This window comes from Mytilus trossulus, chromosome 9 (genome assembly GCF_036588685.1).
Source record: "Mytilus trossulus isolate FHL-02 chromosome 9, PNRI_Mtr1.1.1.hap1, whole genome shotgun sequence".
NCBI lineage: Eukaryota > Metazoa > Mollusca > Bivalvia > Mytilida > Mytilidae > Mytilus > Mytilus trossulus.
The window spans coordinates 7,323,995-7,346,337 of NC_086381.1; the positions used below are offsets into that span (position 1 = coordinate 7,323,995).

The 22,343-nt window shown below is 31.2% G+C and overlaps 1 protein-coding gene across 1 annotated transcript; it reads left to right on the forward strand.

Moving 5' to 3' along the window:
* Window positions 1-930: 930 nt before the first annotated feature.
* On the forward strand, window positions 931-18,786 carry LOC134683687 (uncharacterized). The gene is made up of 7 exons (XM_063542996.1): window positions 931-1,263; window positions 11,749-11,815; window positions 13,638-13,821; window positions 15,315-15,520; window positions 16,739-16,984; window positions 17,955-18,161; window positions 18,425-18,786. The coding sequence occupies exons 1-7, from the start codon at window positions 1,240-1,242 to the stop codon at window positions 18,784-18,786; spliced, it is 1,296 nt and encodes a 431-aa protein (XP_063399066.1). The 5' UTR covers window positions 931-1,239.
* The last annotated feature ends 3,557 nt before the right edge of the window (window positions 18,787-22,343 follow it).

Sequence of the window (22,343 nt, forward strand, 5' to 3'; positions counted from 1 at the left end):
TTCAATTATAAGTAGTCAGAAAAGAGTGGTATTTTACACCCGCATTTGATTGAGACCTTTGTAGAATTCAAAAACTATTCGTATTGTAAGTGAATAAGAAAATAGCCTTCACTAAGAGCAAAGAAGAAAATGGTAACTGTAATATATTGCAATGTCCCATACACGACCTCTACATGGATTTTTTGTACAATTTCTGTACAACCGTTTCACTACATAGGGTTTCGGTTAATAATAATTTGTCACCAATCTCTCCTGAATTGACAATTGAACACTGAAAAGTCATGCTGTCAGTATCAAAGATCATCATCAATTTAACGGTTCAGTGAAGTTTCAATAAATAAATCATATACAGTTTGGGTTAAGAAACGTGCCGTATTCTGGTATGAAATTGTACTCTGTAGAACTGTTATTATGTATGTAATAAATACAACTAACTTTATAGACATACTTATTGAATATTTTTCCCTAGATATTCAATGTCTAATTTAAGGGATACTTAATTGAAGTTGTAGATTGAGTAAATTGTTAACAGCAGAAGTGCAATACAACTTTGATTAATTTAAAAAAAAAAAAAAAAAAAGACAATTGAACATGATATGTCGATTATCCCAAATTTTGATAATTATATTCATGCTGTGTTTCCACCAGTTACCTTAAACCAACTGACAATTATATCCGTAATTTGTATTGGTTTCCGAAGATGGTAGGAACGATTTTCTGCATTGTTGCAAGGTCATCTTCATCAAAAGTTCCTATTGACAATCGAATATATCCTAAAAATGATTGGTCTGCGTACATATCAAATCCCGGTGTGTCAGTCAGATATATTGGCATATGCAAACATTAATGTAGAATAGTATTGTATCATAAGGGAATATCGTATTCGGGTGATATCTATGTGCAGTAATGTATAATTTGAAATTTAATTTCATTATCGATATATACATGGACTTTAATATGATCTCTTGTAGATACATATTGTCATTGGCAAATTATTTTTTAATCAGTGATATCAGTTTCATTAAGTGACAATAATAACCTGTAATATTGAAATAAAATTTAACGGAAAAGTACTTTAGATTTTGGGATATTCAAATAATTTCTACAGTCAACGTGGATTACCAGCTGATGTAAATTAATAGCAATATCTATTTTTATTTAGACTATTTGTCAATCGTGTGTATGAAAAGAAAATTATAATCATTCTGTCATTTTTCTCAGTTGAACAAAACAACACTTATGTTGGAATATAGCTTGAAAAAAGTAAGTATACAATTATTATATCATAAAAATGAACAGTTAATACAAGTTTAAAAACAGATGAAAACAGTAGTGTAGATCGAGTTTGTATTTATTAGTCATTAGTTTTCTGTAGCGTTATTTTGGACGTGTCTCATCGTCACAACAAAAGGGGAGGGTCATATAATTGTCGCTTATTCATCAGATTTTGATTGTTCAATGTCACTATAGTACCTTCTGACTTTTCTATCCACGTTGTCTCTCGTAACTTATTAAGAATACAAGTACTGATTCAAAAGAAACTAATGAATATGTAAGAACTACACCCGGTGTGTATAAGTGGAAAGCGTCTCGTGCATTGCATGTATTTCTCGACATGCGAAGCCAGATTATGTCTTATATACCAAAGCTGGAATATGCCACACTATGTTCATTGTTCCATCAGTCGACTTTTCTGGTTTGTTCAGATATATTACCATTACAACATATCTCTAAGGAACTGAGACACCGATGCATTGAATCGATCAACAAATTCCATAATGTTGTGTTTGTTACAGTTGTTATCCGCAGTACATGGATAAAATAGGGTGGGTTTTTTTTGTCACACACCATTTTGTGAACATACACTAGTTCATAAATTCCTTGTAATTTTAACATTCACGTCAGCCACACATCAATATTTGTACGTAAATTACCCCTGCTTCCTGATTACTCTGACTTTTATCATGTTTCTAGTTAAACATTGGTGCTTCAAAACTTACGTAATATCATAACTGGTTTGTTTTAGTTAATCTCTGGGTTTTTTTATTTTTACATTTATGTTAACAGTTTCTTGTTAAATTGTTCATTCATCAAATTTCTCAATTGTATAAAAATGTTTTCCATTTTATCATATGTCAATTCAAGTTTCAAACAGGTATTCTTTTGTAGCATTAAAAGTATATAAATGTACATGTATTGGCTGTGAGGCAGGTATATTGTTATCTTACTGTGTCGCAGATCTATATACTGTGAAATTTGCTTTTATGTGGTACCCAACACCTTGACTAAAATATATTTGACTCGTTTCATTTTCATAAAGTTTTGACAAAATATTAACTTTGACCCTTTGATAAAAATTTCTAAAAATTTCTAAAAATTAGAACATACCAATTTATCAGAAAAATTTCACTGGTTAGAAAGCAGTTCGACAAACACAAATTTCGATCATTGAGAAGCTAAATATTTCCTTAACAACACAACCTAATTGAAACGTTTAGCTGAGTTATCTCCCTGTAGTGTTAGGTACCACCTTAAAGCCGGGATTTTGTTTCAATATTCACTTTATTTTATTATACTTTATGCAAATCACTTTCAAAACAAACAGTTATATATGACTAAAAATGCAGTTGCGACCTCCTCATCCGTTAGTGGTTGCTCTATAAGACTTTTTTTATAAAAAAATAAAATTGTCAAACGTTTTGTGTATTGTCGTAAAATTGAGTGGTTTACCTAGCTATAAAACCTTGTTCGTCTACCATTTCTTACATAAGAAAATGCCTGTACAAATTAAGAAATATGACATGTGTTGTCAATTTGTTTGATGTGTTTGAGCGTTTAATTTTTCCATTTAATTTGGGACTTTCCGTTAGAGATTTCCTCGGAGTTCGATTTCTTTTTTTATATTTTACTCTTTGCGTAAATTTCCAAACTGTTGGCATCTTAGGTGACAGTAACAGATTTGTGAAGAAACATGTGCTGTCTCCCCGGAAATGACATGATATTTTGTTAACGCAGTCGATATATGTTTCGATTTGATAACATTTACCTTAACGATGCTAACTATAGTTACAGCCTTGGCGTTGTCACCGAACTGTCATAAGATTGGACAAAAAGATGCCATTGTTGATGTATTTAACCTATATAAATTAACTGTTTGATTTTTTGAAATACGAAGGCTTTTCTACCTCTGGAAATGATTACCTTAGCAGTAACAAAACTTTTAGGAATTTTGGTCATCAATGCTCTTCAACTTTGTACTTTATTTGGTCGTTATAACTTTTTTGGAATTTGAGCGTCACTGATGAGTCTTTTGTAGACGACATGCGCGTCTGCTGTAAATTCAAAATTTAATCCTGGTATCTATAAAGAGTTTATTTGGCAAATTTTTAGTAAGCAGGTTATAGTTTTGAACATACATGGTATATCTTTTTTAATGTTCGAGATAAACATACACCTTATAAGAATGATACAAATTAAATATGTGTTCGTGATAAAAAAAAAAATATCTGGATTGAAACTAATTACCAGTGGGAAAAGTTAGAATTCCAATTCAAGTTAAATCTCTTTTACAGCTGATTATTACCATTCAAGTATATCTTTAATTGATTTATCTTCTGGTACCCACTGCCGATTCTTATGCAAATGTCGTCTCGCTTGCTCTAACACTCATAAGGTTTAACCGGATTATTTCAATATACTTTATAACCTCCTGAAGATTACATTGTTCATTTCAAAAATACAATTGGAATTCAATGAATTCTAGCAAATATAACTGTTATTAGAATCTGACGTAAAGCATGCACCGCAGAACGATAAGCAAATATTTCAATAAGTATTTTCTATAACTCTAGAGGATATTTCCTCAGTTTATTTATACCCTCTGTGAGACAACTGCTAAAACCGCAAACTATAAACATTTAAATAACAAATCCACTATCTCAATATTTAATCTTTCATATATATCGATCCGATAGTATGGCTATATAAGTACCGAAACTATTCAAATCATACTTATAATTCGCACTTGTACTATTTTTCGCGTAAAAATCTTTAGAAGACATACATGCATGTAAAAATTGAGATGAAATTGCAAGGGAACTCTGCTCGTTCCATACAGCAAACTCTATTTATTCATTTTTAATAAATTAAGTTTAAAGACTATAAAGCTTTGAAGTTCGTAATTCTAATCACGCTTTTGTTTAATTCTTTACTTTCCCATAGAACTTTTATATCATATCGTGTTGGCTTTTTTCTGTTCTTTTTTATTTTGCTTATGATTTGTTTCAAATTCTATATTTCAGTTACCTCTAGCATTACTAGAAATGTTTACCCCTTGAAGAATAAAACAAAAACATTAAAACAATATTAGCATCTGTGGATAAACCTTTGAAGATGTGTAGTGATTTATACGGTTACAAGGGAACCGAGTTTGCACCGTCAAATCGTCTTAACCTGCACATATGCGTATGAAATAATCTTGCATCATACATGGACACCCACTCGATCATGTTTTAGTGAACATGAGATAGGGAATGTCGGTTCCTGATGACGGTAGAAAAGCGCGTCGGACGCATGCAATTTATATAACGCGTTGCTTTTATTTTGTATTCTATTATTGGCCTGGTATCTTTTACAATCGTAAAATTTACTAAACTAAAGTATTATCTTTATCTGAGGCAAAAACAAACAGTTTTAATTCTATCAGGAATTGTTCATATTATCATAGGTTAAAAATACCATGAAGCATACAAATCATTTTACTATCAACATACGAAAAGAATCAAGTACACAAATTCTCAGAACAATACGTTTCGTTTCCGTAAATTAAAAGAATCATCTAACAGTCTGAGTAGAACTGTTTACTTTGCCACTAGGCAATAAGTGTCAATAACCTTTACCTCATTCATAAAGTTTGCTTTAAAAACATATGTTGGCAGACCATTGACAAATAGATCTGATTATGTAAGTAAGTTATAAGTATGTGTTTTCAGTTGTTATGATCAAAGAAGTTGGATCGCATTTCATACAGACTTACTGAAAATTGATTTCAATCGCTTTGTAGACGACATGCGCGTTTGACGTACAAATTCCTGGTATCTTATGTGTTTATTTACATTTCAATTTTGTTTCTCGTTCTTTCTTAAAATTGTTACACGTTATATAACGGTTACAAAGTTTGACTGAAACAAAATTTGGTTGAGGTGAGAGGTAGAAAAAACATACGATAAAACCATATATGTTAATATATACCAAAAAGCAAATACCGGATAAGTAACTGTTTTTATCTGGTTTATTAATGATGGCATGGACGTTTTACTACATCAAATCTTTCAAGTGTCATATATCTACTTTCATCAATTTACTGATTTTAATCTTTTTGTCTTCTGGGACGATTTATTTTGAAGAGAAAAATTGTACAAATTGACGGCGAAGTGCAAAACGGCTTTAAAGTTAACAGACAATTGCAGATACAGTCTCAATACAGAGAACGATGTATTAAAATAAAAACACATGATTGAAACTTAAATCAAATATGTACTTTACAAAATAAGTGCATATGAAAAGTAAAATAAATGATAGTGTTCTAAAAAATAAGCAAAAAGACTCATTTTGATTAATCAAAACTTGTTTTTGGCCAATAATGAAGAATCTTTTCAAACAAGAAATAGTACGTAAACAATAAGTCTTTCGAATGAATAAAATATTACATAACACTAGTATAAATACAAAAGGGTTGTAATCGCAAGACCATTTCGACAATTGATAACTCATAAACTGCGTCATGACTATGTGAAAAGTACAGATTATTGCTGGAGAATCAAAAGAGTGATTGTATCATAATTCCAATCAAATTGTCAATAATGCATGAACATTTTAAATTTTCCCATCGTTATTTTAGATAACTGATGTCTATGTTAGAAATAGTAATTAAAATCACTCAACATGAGTACATTTCATTACAATTGAGTATTGTCTAATGTCAGCAAGTGTGTACTTAGTATATGCATTAAATGGTATACTTATTACTCTTCATGGATTATCACCTTTTATATTATAATGCAACAAAAGCATCTAGAAATGACACCTTTTGTTGCAATGAAAATTATATAGTTTTTATTCATGATATAACTGCGGGATTTATCCCTGATCATGTCTGAGTGCAGTGCTTTACATAAAGAAACACTGTCCGATATGTGTCAATTCGTGAAGCATCAACGCCTGAAAATGGTCATGAAATCATCCGCAAAACATTCAGTTAATCCAAACAAATTAAATTATATTGTCCTTGGTTCTTCATTCGAGATATAAAAGGATTATTAATTTCCAATAATTTACTTCTAATTCCTTAAGGACTGATTTTCTACTATGGACAATGAGTAAACAATAAACAAAGGATGATGTGAATCCATGCTTATAAACATTGTCGTAGTTGGCGACAGCGTTATGATCAAATGACGTCTCAAATATTAGTTTAATTGATGTTGCTAATTGTAAAGTGTAGATTTTTAGCATGACACCAAGAAACTATTTTAAGATATTTATTTAAACTTCGTGTATGATAATGTGATAATAATAATACTAAGGACAGAGGTCGTTTATAATTGTAAGTGTTATCCCACAGAATTTTAAACCACAAAACAATTGACCAAATCAATCAGATTAACGAATTATTTCATACTTTTACTAATTTCGATTTTGTGAATTTTCTGTGTGTATTTTGTTCATTCCCTTGAAAAATACTTAACATTTTTACATGATAATTGCTTGTAAACAAAAACCGATTGAATCCGGAAGGTGACAAAGTTTACCGAGAAATTTTTGTGAATCGAAAGGCGTTGGTGACTTGTACCAATACATTATATATAAGAAAAAAGAAATCTTTATCGCCTTACTATCGTTCAAACCCTAATATTTATAAATTTAGACAACGGAAAAACACATCAAATATTGTATTATTAAAACAAATGCGTATTTTTTTTCATTGCATGTCCACACATGCATGTAATAATTGTACCTTATGTTTATATGTAATTGTAGTTTTATGAGAGGAATTGTTATATTTTTTTCATTTTTCCAAAACAATAAATGTTACAATTAAGATTGGAAGGAAATAATAAGAACAAATATAAGATGTTTGACATGTAAATATAAGAACCGCATTTATTCTGATCTATTTATTAATTAAAAGTTAAATCCGGGTTAAACTCACGTTGTAACGGTATTATGTTAATTTCCAAAATAACCTTTCAAGCAGACATAACCTGACTTTTAACTAGAAAGTGTCCAATGATGAGATTTGTTTTGTTTTCTATTTTCTACTATTGCCACATAAAAAGTATTTGCATTATTTGATTTGAATTATGCTTTTTGAAATCATTAATAAATATTTAAATATGAACTAGGAAATTTGAATATCAGTGTATTTGCACACAATGTCTATCGTCTTCGATCATAACTATTGGTAATTTAATTAGATGTTTACCAGTTTGACGAATCCAATTAAATTTTCATTAATATCGAGAATTTAAAAACAATTATAGTTTTTTTTTAAACTTGAGGTATAACGAGACATAATTAGATACTATATCGATTTACGATTGAAATCTCTTGTTAATGAACCAACACTTTAACTTTTTTTTTCTATTCCCATAGAGAAACAGCAGACATTTTATACAAAAGTTCGTATCAATCTGGTTTAATTAACATATACCATTTCTAAGCATTTAAATAAAACAATTGCAATACGCAGTCATATAATGATATGTTTCCTTTTGTCAGACGTATTTATGGCAACAGCTCAAATAATGTAAATTTGTATGACAGTTAGGCATATGTGTTCCTGTAAAATTCATTATATAGAATTGATGCTTCACAATATAACTACTCTGAGCTGAGAAATGAATTAATTAAGGCTCATATAAAACATTGATTATAGGAGAACATTGAGAAGTTATTGAATTGATGTCAACATTTTCATCGTTCTATCAAATCGTTTTACCGACATGGGTTTGTCACCTAGAAAAAAAAATCGTCAAAATTGCATTGTACCAAAACAAAAGGTGAGTATTTGTAGCCTTATTTAGCCCATATTTTATAGTTTAAATGGAGTATTAAAACTCATCTAACGATACACGTTTATAAAAGGTTACATAATAATATTTTGTATCAGTTTACGCCCTGTATATGATCTAAAATTATTAAAACCACAATTTTCTAAATTATTAAAAGCAATTAAGTTTAAATCAAAATTGTTTTTTTATTGATTTGCCATATGTTAGTTTCATGTAATATCGTGCTTTGTCGCAAATTTTAAATCATTTGAAAAGGGTCTTTTTAAAGCTTAAGGTTATGCAAAAGTTTTAAAATTTCGAATATATTACACATCAGAAATCAATTATGTGAAGTAAGGAATGCACAAATTCATAAGATTTGTTTTTTATTATTTTCAACATATTTGATTAATTATAACCTGTTACATCAATCCTAAATTACCCATCGGAGCAACTAAGGGGGCACATTTTTCAGACCTTATTAGATTTAAACTTATAAATGATATAATATTTTTACAAGTAAGATTATTTTTGCTTGTTTTTTGTTATTTTTAATTGGCATTTCTAAAGAAATATTTAAAAGAAAAAATTGTTATCCACCCCAAGTGTTTGGTGCTGTTCGTTTTGTTTATTCTTTAGTTTTCTATATTGTGTCATGTACTTTTGTTTGTCTTTTTGTCTTTTTCATTTTTAGACATCGCGTTGTCAGTTCATGTTTGATTTATGAGTTTGACTGTCCCTTTGGTATCTTTCTGGCGTATTGAATTATAATCCTGGTACCTTTGATAACTATCGTCCCTCGTTTATTTAAGTCGAAAAGAAATGTATCCTATCTTTTCTTCTGATATTCACAAATCATTTTCTATAAGCCATCTTCTCGTTTTTTATTTTACTTTTTTATAATTTAGTTTAGCTTCTTTTCACATGATGATGTTTCCAACTGAATAATCCATACAATCAGTAGCTTGAAAAATTATTGGTGATCTATCCTCAAACTATATTTCAGTAAATCTATGGAATTTTACAAAAAAAATTCAGCTGCAAGTTTTGATATCATGTAGGTATATTTATCTCTTTAGTAGAATTTGATGTATTCATTTTTATATTTCCATAAAAAGTAAATTCACAAAAAAATGAACTCCGAGGAAAATTAACACTGAACTATATGCATTTCCAACTGCCAAACAATTGGCAATTAAGCAAGCAAAACACAAATCATGTTATACCGAACCTTTTCCTTTGAAGACGACTGTTTTAGTCAAAAATATAACAGTAAGCTTTTGGCATTCCGTTGGTCATTTTCAGTACATTTAAGGGAATGTTCCTTTTTAAATATACCTTGAAATTTGACAACATTTCTTGTTATTGATGCTCTTCAACTTCGTTCTTAATTTGACCTTTTTAACTATGTTTGATTCGATCGTCACTGATGAGACTGTTGTAGACGAAACGCGTGTCTGGTTCTAATACAAAATTCCATCCTGGTATCTATGATAAGTTAATTATTATTTTGATTTAAACAATCATCAGAAGCAAATGCTATTTACTATCAGCTATAAGATTTTCAACTAAAACATATATAGAAGTTCTACAGTTAATTTCAAAAGACATTTCTCATCTTATAGACATTATATAAGTGCTGAATATCTTTAGTGTGTGTTATTGGATTTTATATTTTTAAGTTTGATATATTTGCTTGTTTTTGGACTTACTTGTTTTAAGCAATAGCACCCATTTCTTTCTTAGCTGAATATCTATTATATATTAAATCTACTGCTTGCTATTTGTAGACTTTTTAATCGGGGCAGTTTTTAATCGCTAGTCGCTGTTATGGGAATTTGCGAAGACAAACTAACCTCAATTTATCTTTTTTTTTTATATTTCTTTAGCTTTGGTTTCTTTACCAAAACGGACGACAATCTAAATTAAAGCATTGTTTATAATCATTGGAATTTTAAGGGGAACTAGCTGTCAAATACATGGTCTTCTAAGTAACTAAAATTCTCAAATTTTATTTTATACATACTAAAACGTATATCCAAATTACAATAAGTCTGAAATAAACAGTAAACAAAACATGTACTCGATAATATATATCGGAAATTCGTGTGTATTTTAGTACAGATGCCATCAAATTAGCTATGGAGATTTCCTCCGAATATTACCGACGGTTTCATAACCCGATATGAGCATAAACATTAATAGATTTCTTCCTCATGCGATTTGATTGTTATAGGTCCGTTTTATTTCATGTTATTGTCAGAAAATAAGTGAATCAACGCGAGGACGTAGAGTAATCAACAATACATTCATAATTTATGCGTCACCTATATGCGAATGATTTGTCTGGGGGTTGAATCAGTCAACGAAGTGGTTCGCCTTTTTTAGACTATCAAGGTTGACATTATTTTCCTTTTAATCTCTAGCTATTTGGTTGAATTGAGGGTCACATGACCACAAATTTAAAGTGGTCGAATTATTCATTTGCAACTAATTAATTCATTAGCGATATTTCTTTGCTTGGTTTGACAAAATTGAACCAAATTGGCTGCTAAAAACGAATTATTCTTTTATTATTTCACTTTTACTTTTGATTGAACCAAACGAAATCATATTCTATTGTTTTTTGTTCATCTCGTACGTAGATAGTGACCCTTTAACATTATCAATGTTTGATATATGTTGCAAATGATAATATGATTGTAGAAAACTGGCAAAGAAATGGCAAAAGTGCTCTGGAAGGTGCACGGGTTTATGTTTTACTAACATTTCGAAATGAAGCTTTGATGTCAAATTTAACCCAAAAAAAATTCCTTGACGGTACACTCTGGCGTACACTCTGGCGTACATATGCACTATATCATAAATTGTCATTTCTATTTAACCGGAGATGTCTTGTGCTGAAACAGGGTGGGATTCTGTTTTGACATATTATTTTACGTGATAAAATCCGAATAAAATTTTATAGTGAAGAAATTGATCTAAAGTTAATTGAATTCCATTTACAGACTGGTCTGGCGTAAGTTAATGTAAATTTGATCGTCGTTTTGACCTTACATTTCTGACGAAATAGACACGCATAGCGAATTCTGATATCGCATTGACTTTGTGTCCGATTTCAAAACAGACACAAAATTATTAATTGATAAAATGCAAATAAAACAAATTCAAGAAAATAGATGATACACTTGAAGTGACAAGCCACACTGGATAGAAAATAATAAATTGCTGTTTAGAAAACAGATAACAATTACATAACTAAAATATGTGTTTCATTCTGATAATTGTTCGGCAACAAATCAAGTTAAACAATATACATTACCAGAGCATTGGGTTTTACGTGGTTTTCCTGTGAAAGAAAATAGATTGAAAAAAGGTTTTTTGTTCATAATCAATTTAAAACTTTTGAGAATGCTACTGTTGTTGACACTTTTTAAAGAAACAGCCATTGCTATAGTTATCGTCCTGAATAGTTGATACTGGACGATAAGTCAATAGTAATCAATCAACATAAATAAAGAAGTTTTTCTTTCATTTATAGTTTATATCAACATGATTAATGTTGTGGCTACACGTTTTCTCTGTTCTCGTAGATTATTTGCAAGTAATACATTTCCTAGTTTCTTTGGTCAATACAAGTAAAATGTGTGTAATTGGTTGTACAACTAATAACTGAACATCACTTGTTTCTTTCTAGGGAATGGTGGCAATAACCCTTCTGAGTGTTATAACAGTGTATCTTCATCTTACAGACGCATTAGATTGTGAGTATACCGTTATCAATTTATACATTTAATTGAAATACAGATTAAAAGTAACATTATTTGTACCATTGTTTTTATGGGTTTTATATTTTTATATTTGAATATAAAAATTTGACAAATACAAATTAGTATTGCCTGGTAATTTTTGGTGATTGCTAGATAAATGATGCATTACAATCATTTCTGTATTTTACAGCCGTTCATGTTGAACAATAGTAAAATAATTTTAAAATCGTCTTTCTAAGAAATCTTCATTAAAGAAAGACAAAACTTGAAAGTGCATTAACATTACATTTAAGTAATACATGTTAAAATATGTATACATGTAGGACCTAGAGTTGCGATGGGGACGACGAAGTGCGATAGTCACACTGAATTGCGATTGTCCACGCCGACGTACGATGGTCCGTTCGTTGAAGGGCGATGGTTTAGAATGACGTTTGTTTGAACATTGTGACGTTTTCAAATACAACATGGATTCGAGGGTAGGATGAAAGGGTTGTAGATGAAGGTTTCATGCTAACTGAGGAAAGGGAGAGAAAAAGAAATTAACGAACATTTCAAGTCCCGGAAGATTTTTCAATAACATGTGGACGCAATTCATGGGGAACATGATCGAAATTTTGAATTAACGCCAGACGCGGGTTTAGTCTAAAAAGACTCATCAGTGACGATCCAATCAAAAAATGTTTAAAGGGCTAAAAAGATTACAAAGTTAAAAGATAAACTTGATCAGCAAATGGGCGAACCCGTGTTCGGAATTATGCCGCAGATTTGTGCACTATAAATAAAGTATATTTATCGTCACATTTAATTTGATTTATCTTTAAGTAATCGTCACATGATGTCATGTGGACAACTTTATACAAAAAAAATGCTAGTATCAACAATTTTTTATTGTATCAAGTTGATATAATGTTGTTTTATTTCCGAGATGTATCCTGATTTGTAATGACACCGTCGCCCTATTCTTAGTTTATTGTGGCTTCTGTGATAATTCTCTACAACATGTAAGGCCAAAATTAACATGACTGGCCTCCACGTGTACTTTTCCATTTATCATCCTCAACTATTAAAGTTGAACACCATATTTTCTGAACCCTACTAATGCATGCAAAGTGAAAAGATTTACCAAATACGAGGCTAGCAAACAACTACGGTTATCAAATCTAAGGGAACGACTGACAAAAAAGATATTTTGAATCCAAGATTTTCCGAGTACCTTAATGTGTTATTTCCTAATATAGTGATTTTAATTGAAAGCGGCGAAAAACTAAAAACATGTTAGTGCATTGCGTTAAAAAAATCTTTCTTGTACAATTATCACATTCCCTCCCCCTTATAGAAGTTAAATAGTTGCTCATTTTGGTGATGCTATTTCATTTAAACATCTCGTGTCTATTTGGATTCTCACTGTCAAAGACATACCATCGCATGTTAGCGTAACCACAATCGAACTTTAGAGTAGCTATCAACAACGCTAACGTCATAATGTCACCATCGCACTTCAGCGTGTTAACGACGCACTTCAACGTGAACATCGTACTATAGCGTGGACCATTGCACTTCAGCGTGGCCATCGCGGAAATACGGCCCCATAAACCATGAAAACAAAAACTGTTTGAATCCCGGACACTCTCGTTTCCCTCAGTTTTTGAGCTTGTGACCCGAATTTGTTTCAATTAAATCGATTTATGACTTTTGAGGAGCGGTATACTATTGTTGCCTTTCAGTAGTATATTAATATAGTTCTAATTCTTGTTTCGCCTTCGATATGGGGTCATATTCCTTGTAAGTACTCTATATATAATTAATATTTTAGATACACGACATCTGTGTCGCTACCATTACCATTATACAGCTGTGTCATGGGCATCAGCTAGAGAAATATGTGAAAGGACCAACAGAACTTTACTTATCATCGATAGTTCATTCGAGATGATGAACATATCGGATACCATAATGCCGCATGTTGAATCAGTTAAACCACACGGTTATACAATCAGGTATGCTGGGGCGGATCCAGGATTTTGGGAAGGGGGGCGAAGTTTTTAAAATGTTTTAGGACCTTTTTTGGCTACATATTTTCGATGCTGTATTCTCCCTATTATTGTCTTTCATTAAATGATACTAGAAGTATGGATCCAAAGCTAGGTTCTGATAAATTTGATGTGCATGGGACTTTTCATTAAAAAAAAGACATGGAAAATTCTCGCCGGTTTGTTGCAAGTAATAAGTTTATCATAACCTCACACATTTCGTGTTTTAAACAAGATATACACCGGGCTATATGATTAAATTAACAATACGACAGTCAAGAGTTAAAAAAGACAAACAAGCGATTTTATCAAAATGTTTGGTTGATATATTTTACCAAACAAAAACAAAAAAAGCATGAAATAGTGATTTACATTTGTGTACTTGAGAAAATAAAGTCAGTAATGCCATGAAGAAAAAAAGTTATGTAACCCTGAAGTCAAAACTATTTTTTTCTACTTTCTGTAGGCTGTTTCAATTTGGCTGCACCACTAGCAGTAAACATGATATCCTTCCTTTTTCCTGGATTGATATCACCAAAAAGATGCAAGATTTTTTATATTCATAGATATGTTTCTATTCAGCATAAACTTTTAATCAAACAAAAAAAAGGAGTCCAAGAATCCATGTTTTAACCGAAACTGAGTTGTTATACAAGACTGGCATCTGTACCAAGTCAGAAATATGAAAGCTGTTTTTAAACAGTTCGTTTCTATGTATGCTGGTGGGTTTTTTGTTGCACTTCAGTGATCTTATTATTCCTTTGTTTTCCTTTTTTTCATTTTGCAACCCAAATTTTGATGTGTGCTAACATCTCATTATTATATATCCAAGTGAACTTGAAATTCGGTATAATACCGAATGTAGGTCTGTTTTGTACTTGCTTACCATCCCGGAACACCCGCAATCATCCCCAGGTTTTTTTGTGGGTTTCTTGTTGCCCAGTCTTTAGTCTTGTGTTTTGCGTACTATTGTTTTTCTATATTTATTTTTTTCTTTTTTAGCCACGGTGTTGTCTGTTAATTTTTGACATATATGAGTTTGAATTTGCATCTGATTTATTTCACTCCCTTTTAAAGAGTTAAATGCATGTCTATATGGATGCTGAATAGAATGAGCATGCAAAGTCTTGTTCCCACTTTTGGTAACATTTATTCTAAAAAAAACTCAACAAGAATTTGATGATGTTATATTAATATTCATGTTTTGGAAACTGACCACGTATGTATTTTGTACATTTCTAGCCTCAGAACCTTTTGATATCTATAGTCCGCTTATTGTCAACGAATATCACAAGGATCAAAGAGTTTCGGAGTTTGAGAGTAGTGACCATAATGATTAGTGTTATTTTGACAATTAAACCGATATTCTATAAGAAAAAGATGTGTATTAGATGAATACCGTTACAAATATTGTGTATATTGTTAAAAGATTTACATGTTTATCTATGTCACTGTTTCAGAGAAGTATTGTGGATTGGGCTTCATCAAGAAATAAATCCACTTCGTTTACTATGGGATACATGTGATGAGTATACTATTACTAATCAATGGTCGACGTCACCTGGAAACTCAGAAGGTTGTGTGATATTTAACCATACAGACACAATGTTCTCTATACAGGCGTGTTCTAACACAGAATCATTCATATGTGAAGATACGTCAAATGGTAAGGATATGCAAATGTGGTCTCCGGGAAATGACATATGTTTATCTTCGTAGCGAAAGGCGTAAGCAGTTATATTAAACACTCGACTCCGTCAATTTGAAGGATCTTGGGTTGATTACTTTCATCGAAGTATTTTCTTTGAATGTTTAGATAACGGAAGGTCCCTTATCAAATGGCAAAATCAAAAGCTCGAATACATCAAACAAATGGGGAACAACTGTGACATTTCTGATTTGATACAGACATCTTCTAGTGTAGAAAATTATAGATCAAACCTGATTGTATAGGTAGCTTAGCCTCTCATTTGTATGACTGTCGAAAATTGATGAAAATTAATTAGTTCATTTTAAGTTTGCTGCTTGATAATTATGAGTTGTAGCGAGTTTTTAGCAGCGAAATCATTTTTTTTGCCTGAAGTTTAAGAATTATTTTACCTCATTTTACAAGAAAGAGTAATGTACAAGTGACAAATTTACCTAGGCTATATTTCAAAGAAATGATTTGATATTTGTTCAAGCTTCGTACACAAATAAAACTAACTAAATAATTGCATCATAAATACCTGGACTAAATTTAGTATATACTCCAGACGCGCGTTTCGTCTACTAAAGACTAAACAGTGACGCTTGAATCCAATTATTTGTTTTAGTGACATTTAAAAAAAAAACCAGTATATTATACAGTGAAATATAAATATATAACCAGCACATATCGACCCTTTTGCTCATGAGTCATTTTAAACATTAAATTCAGTGGAAAGACGAACAAAATGAATCTATTTTATCGAGAGAAAAAAATCCATAGGGGGACGCAATTTAAGCATCCGCCATGAACCTATTTCCATTTGTCGCTAATTTGAAATTTTACAGCATTCATTGCACAATGAATATTTAGAGTCAAAATTTTGGCTTCAATGGAAGAAATGATCAGCCATGATCAGCATTCATGTTACCTTAAAAGTCTGTTTGCATCGATGCAGGTCCATACCCGGCTTTAGTCTTGTTTTGCTTTCAATTTGACTTATTGTTTAATTATTTACATGTAAATGAAGGATCGATTAAACAAATTTCAATGAACATCTAACTAATCTGAGCTTAAATAAATCCCTATATGTTATATACTAGTAACTAAAATGTTTTAGAACACTTTTACATGTTTGTTCCCTACGAACGTCCAATGTTTATATTAGACTGAAAAACGCTTTTTTTTTCGCTTTAGAATCTGGTGATTGTTTTGACGAGATCTCGATTGAATTAACAGATAGAACCTTTGAAATAGGGTCTGACGGTGCTACAGATACTACCGATTCGTTAGAAGAATGTGCAAAATTGTGTTTTGATGATGGCACGTGTGCAGCATTTCAACAAAATTTGGTAAATTCAAAGATTGAATGTTACAGGCACTTATATGATAAAACTAAAGAACTACATCGCTCGAGAAAACCTGAGGATATTTTCATAAAAAGTATGTTTTTAAATATTCATATCGGTGTTGATGTAGCCTATCATTATTGTGGCCTTTTTTGTATCTTAGCACACCTTTGGTAGACAATATGTTTCCGACTTTTTTGCTATCTTATTTACCTGATGTGATAGAGTGGCTCATAAAACGCAATTACTTGCTACCATTTTACCGATTTTAATAATAGATACGATTGAATATGTAGTATTATTATAAACAAAGATGTGAGAGTTGTTGTGTAGAGTTAGCAAACTTGCCTCACATGTCATTATAAATGTACACACTATAAATCAAACGACAAAGTTAAATAAAAGACATATTAATATTAAAATATATCAATTATTAACGTGCATATGACTATGCGGTTTTGGCGTTGCTCATTGTTGAAGGCAGTACAATGACCCAAAAATGTTTATTTCTGTGTTATTTCGTATCTTGTGAAGAGTTGTCTCATAGGCAATCATAACACATCTTATTTGTTATATATAAGTATGTTACAGCGAGGCTACTTCAAATTTTATATAACGACAATGCGCATTTTCTCTAAAAATAAAAAGACTCATTAGTGACACTCGAATAAAAAAAGGTCATATAAGGTTCTAAGTTGAAAACCATTGAAAACTAAACATTTGTAAATGTTTTCCAAATACACATTCTCTTTATGGAAGTGAGTAAATCTTAATGGTATATCCATTTGTATCATCAGCCGGTTGTACAATTTTCAACTGTACACACCATTAAAGTGATACTGTTTAAATCTTATCTTAATGTAGGTTTTTGTACAGCAACTACAGTTTAAAGAAGACACAAAAAATGCTTCAAATTGTCTTTTAAACTTTTTGTTTTAATTCCGGAAAGTTATTGTTCTATTTGGAAGATTTTTTTTAAAATTCAAACATAATGGTTTTCACCGCTACATGTTGAAGTAATAAAACTGTTATAATTGTCCTTCTTTTTTTGGCTTGTTTTTCAGATATATTCACATTATATGACAACACTTCGGCCATCACCCCGGAAATATCAAACTATTATTGCCCGATTTATTCGTCGTCTGTTAGTCCAACGTCATCGTCATCATACAGCAGCGGTATAACAACGTCACCTTTAAGTGAAACTACACATATTGCAGTCTACAGTTCGGATCCGTCAATGATATCAACTGAATTACTCAGCAGCCAAAGTATGCCTGCCTCAGTATAAGTATAATATATATTTTTGAAATAGAAATCTAAATGACTACACCTGTTATCGCATTTACTACTTGTAAATGAAGTTTATAAGGAGTATATTGTTGAAGGCCGTACGATGACTTATAATTGTTAATTTCTGTGTCATGTTGGTCTCTTGTGGAGAGTTGTCTCATTGTCAATCATACAACATCTTCTGTTTTTAAATGTAATGTATGGAATAAGAAAACAATATTTATATATATATATATTTCAGCTGCCACGTCCAGCTCTGGAGTAATAACGTCATCCAATGTAGTGAGTGGGACATCTTCGTCTACATGTTACTGTCCATGTTCTGCTACAGTTGCAAGTAGTTCTATAACAACAGAAGAATTACAAGCAAAAATAGATAAAATACAGACAGAACTAACAGTTGACAAAAAAGAGACGTCATCGTATAAAAGAAGATTAACGAGCGCCCCCGATAACCGTGTTTCTGCTCAAAGCATTGGATATGTTGGCGTAGTGATATTGACGATTGTGATAGGACTACTTATTGTAATTGACATTCCTACGCTTGTAAAGGACACAAGAAACTTTTTTAAAAGGTGTTGTTCCTTGTGCAAAGGCAAATGAACATAAATGATTCATTTGGTAACACATATTTTTTCTACGACCAGTATTTGGCCAGAACAACCTAAATATTCCTTAGTAGGACCAAAATTTTTTTTAAATTTCGGGAGGTTGGCGGTTCTATCGTCCGTTGGGTTCAACTAAGAAATGGAAATTGGTATTTGCTACTTCTGTGCTAAACTAAAAAAACGGAAACAGCGATTGATCGGCTCGGAGTCAAAATAATGTTTACGAAATGAGTGACATGTCTGTTAGTGTCGGTGACTGTTCTGAACTAGCACGCTTAAACACTTGCTCATTGTAGCATTTTAGTATATAGTAACGTTAATTTTCATATAAACATATATAACGTCCTGTTTAAACATTAACTATCTTCCACTGGACGTAAAACACCAATCAATTAGCATCGTTATCATCCTTATCGATGGTTAGAGTTTACGCCATTACCAGCAACAATTATAGGTTTCCAAATTTCTTCAAAATGTACTCAAACATCTATACTGTATACAAAAAAATCAGAAAATTCAGAAAAATAAAAAAATAATAGCAGTATTCGTTAGATAAAAGAAAAAAGTAGTGTACGTTGAAAATTGAAAATGCGTTTTTGGTTGCTCTTAAAATAATTTTTCTTGATTCAATTATTATAGGTATTGGAAGAAAAATTGGTTTATATTAAACAAGTAACACAATATTCTAAAAATTCATGATTTAAAAAAAAAAATCAACCAGTAAGTAATGTAGTGAAATGTTTAAATTTAGATTTGACATTATCTGTTAAAGCATTATATATTGATTTGCAGAAGAAGAAAAAATTGTTAATGTTGTGTCATTTTGGTCTTTTGTGGATACTTGTCTCATTGGCAATAATACTACATCTTCTTTTTTATATTATTTTTATTAAATTGATAATATTGATAAAAATGGAACAGTTGACTATTTTAAATTAGAATCAAACGCCCATAGTTATCTCAATTAATGACAAATCGCTTCAAAATGAAATTTAAAAAAAAATATGAATGGCTAATCACAAGAGTGTAACCAGCAGATTAGATCTGATCATCTAAATGTATTGTAGATGAAGTCAGTTGCAAGAATAAAAGGAAGAATTATATGTAACACTTTCGATTTTTTTTCTCTCTCTTACTTCTATGGTTGGTATGCTTTGTATTGAAGGAGTGGATTCTTTTAATTGACAATACTCGCGTCCTCCTGCACCAAAGGCGGGCAAATTTTCCAACATCAAACTTAATTGATCATGTAAAAAAAAAATTTCAAACACTGTATCATTGTTTTCATGTTATTTTTTTGGTTGTATAAGCAAAAATGTTTAGTTAATATTCATATATTTATCTACTTTCTGATTGGCTGCATCATGCATTTACATTAAAGGGAATTCCTTTAAAAGAATTGGTTAATGTGAATAACAAATAAAAATATTGTATGTTAAATTTGCCTTGTTTAAGTTAGTTTCTCTGTTTGACTGATCATATGCGCAGCAAATATATCCCATGTTTGCTAGTTACATCTCTTTGAGTATTTTTTATTATTCGAAAAGTCCAGAAAAAATCTGAGGATAAATAAAGTCAGAATGAAAAGAAAGAAATCAAAGGCGGTCATGTATCACATACATGAGCACTAGAAGTAACCCCTATGCCTTATATGTGAGCCACGTGATGCGAGAAGGACTCATGTCTCAGGAGACAACAATGCCTGTTATATTATCATATTGTCAGTGGTTAAATTTTGTTATGAAAAAAACATGTCTGTGACATGTTGACAAAATTAAACACTGCAACAATCAATCATGTCTTCATTTAAACCATAGAACGTTGAGCATTGTTGAATTGATTTCAGCCTTTTACTTGAGTTCAACCTCGATTTATGGTGGAATTCGAGCTACTCATTTTGTTTTTAATATGCAATGTTTTATTATTAATTGTGGTTCTTTTGTTGCCTTTGTGCATGATTTTGTCTGATTTTATTGGACGTTGATATGTTCTCATTATATTTTCGTACCCTTTTGGACGACCTGAGATCAACCTAAGTGTATGGTTGGGTTCGTGTTGCACGGTCTTTGTTTTTCTATGTAGTGTTTTGTATGCTGTTGTTTGGCAATTGGCATTTTTCTTCTATAGCAAATGCGTTGTCAAGCCATTTTTGACTATAGTTTTGAATGTCCCTCTGGTATCCTTAAGCTTAGTCTTTCTTTAAATTTTGTGAGGTGCTTTTTGAATAAAGAACATATCCTATAGATATAAGAAGGTGTGGTGCGAATGACAATGAAAAAACACTCCATCGAAGTCACAATTTGTAAAATTGTAGAACAATGTTTTACTGATAAATCGTCGCACACCGAACAGCAAACTATAAATACCCCCCAAAAGACTAATGTAAATCCAGTCATACAGGAAAACCAACTGTCTAATCTATATAAAAAAATAAAACGAGAAACGCTTATGAACCACATCAACAAACGATGCCAACTGAACAACAGGTTCCTGACAAATGCAACGGGTTGAAACGTTTCAAGAGACTCAGTTTATTTGTTATTATGATAGTGCCTGTCCGAAGTCAGCAGCTCTTATTCCATGGTTGTCTTAGTTGTTTGAACATATTTGTTTTTCGTGTATTGTTTTCTACATCAATCAAGGCGATAGATTTCTCTTTTGAATTGTTTTCCGATTGTCAATTCTGATTTTTAGTCTTTTAAAGCTTGCTGTTTGTTATGAGTTTTACTCATTGTCAAAGACAGAATGATGACATATAGTTACTCACTTCTACGTCATTTGATCTTCGTTGTAGAGCTGTCTCATCAATATTCATAACACATCTTTCACATAATACACTTGGCTGTATTTCTGATTTACGCTTGATTGCTTCAATATAAAAGCGGACCTCTTCAATTTAGAGATTTATCATGGGGTTTGCGGAAGAACGATATTTGATATTGATCAAACGATTGCAGAAACAATTAAAAAACAATTGTACAGAGAACAATTGAAGGTCTTTCTACTAGAAAAGATCTATTTTGATAATGAAATATGAAAAATCAGTTTAAAATGTTAGTTCCTATGGTTTTATGATGTATTAATATGAATTTAAAGCAACGGTCAAAATGTAGAACGTCCTATTAACCTATGACCTTGACCTCAATTTCAAGGTCACAGACCAAGGACCTTGAATCAAAATACCCTAGGTCTTTAAAATGTTTAGTTATTGAGTAATATCACTTGACGTGTAATTTTTAATGTAAGATGGACAAAAACTCCCATTTATTGTATGCGCATCCTTTCAACCAAAATATACAAGCAACTTTTTTAATTTTTATTTGGATGGAGAGTTGTCTCATTGGCACTCACACCACATCTTCCTATATCTAAGGACATCTCACAACTAACAATTTATGAAACATTATTTGTCAATATGTCAAACGGTATTTGAAAAGAAGTGAAAATAAGCCAAAATCAAAATTTAGAATATGATCTTGACCTCATTTTCATTTTTTTGGACCAAGGACCTCAAATCTGAAGACCCTAGGTCTCTATCACTTATGGTTTACC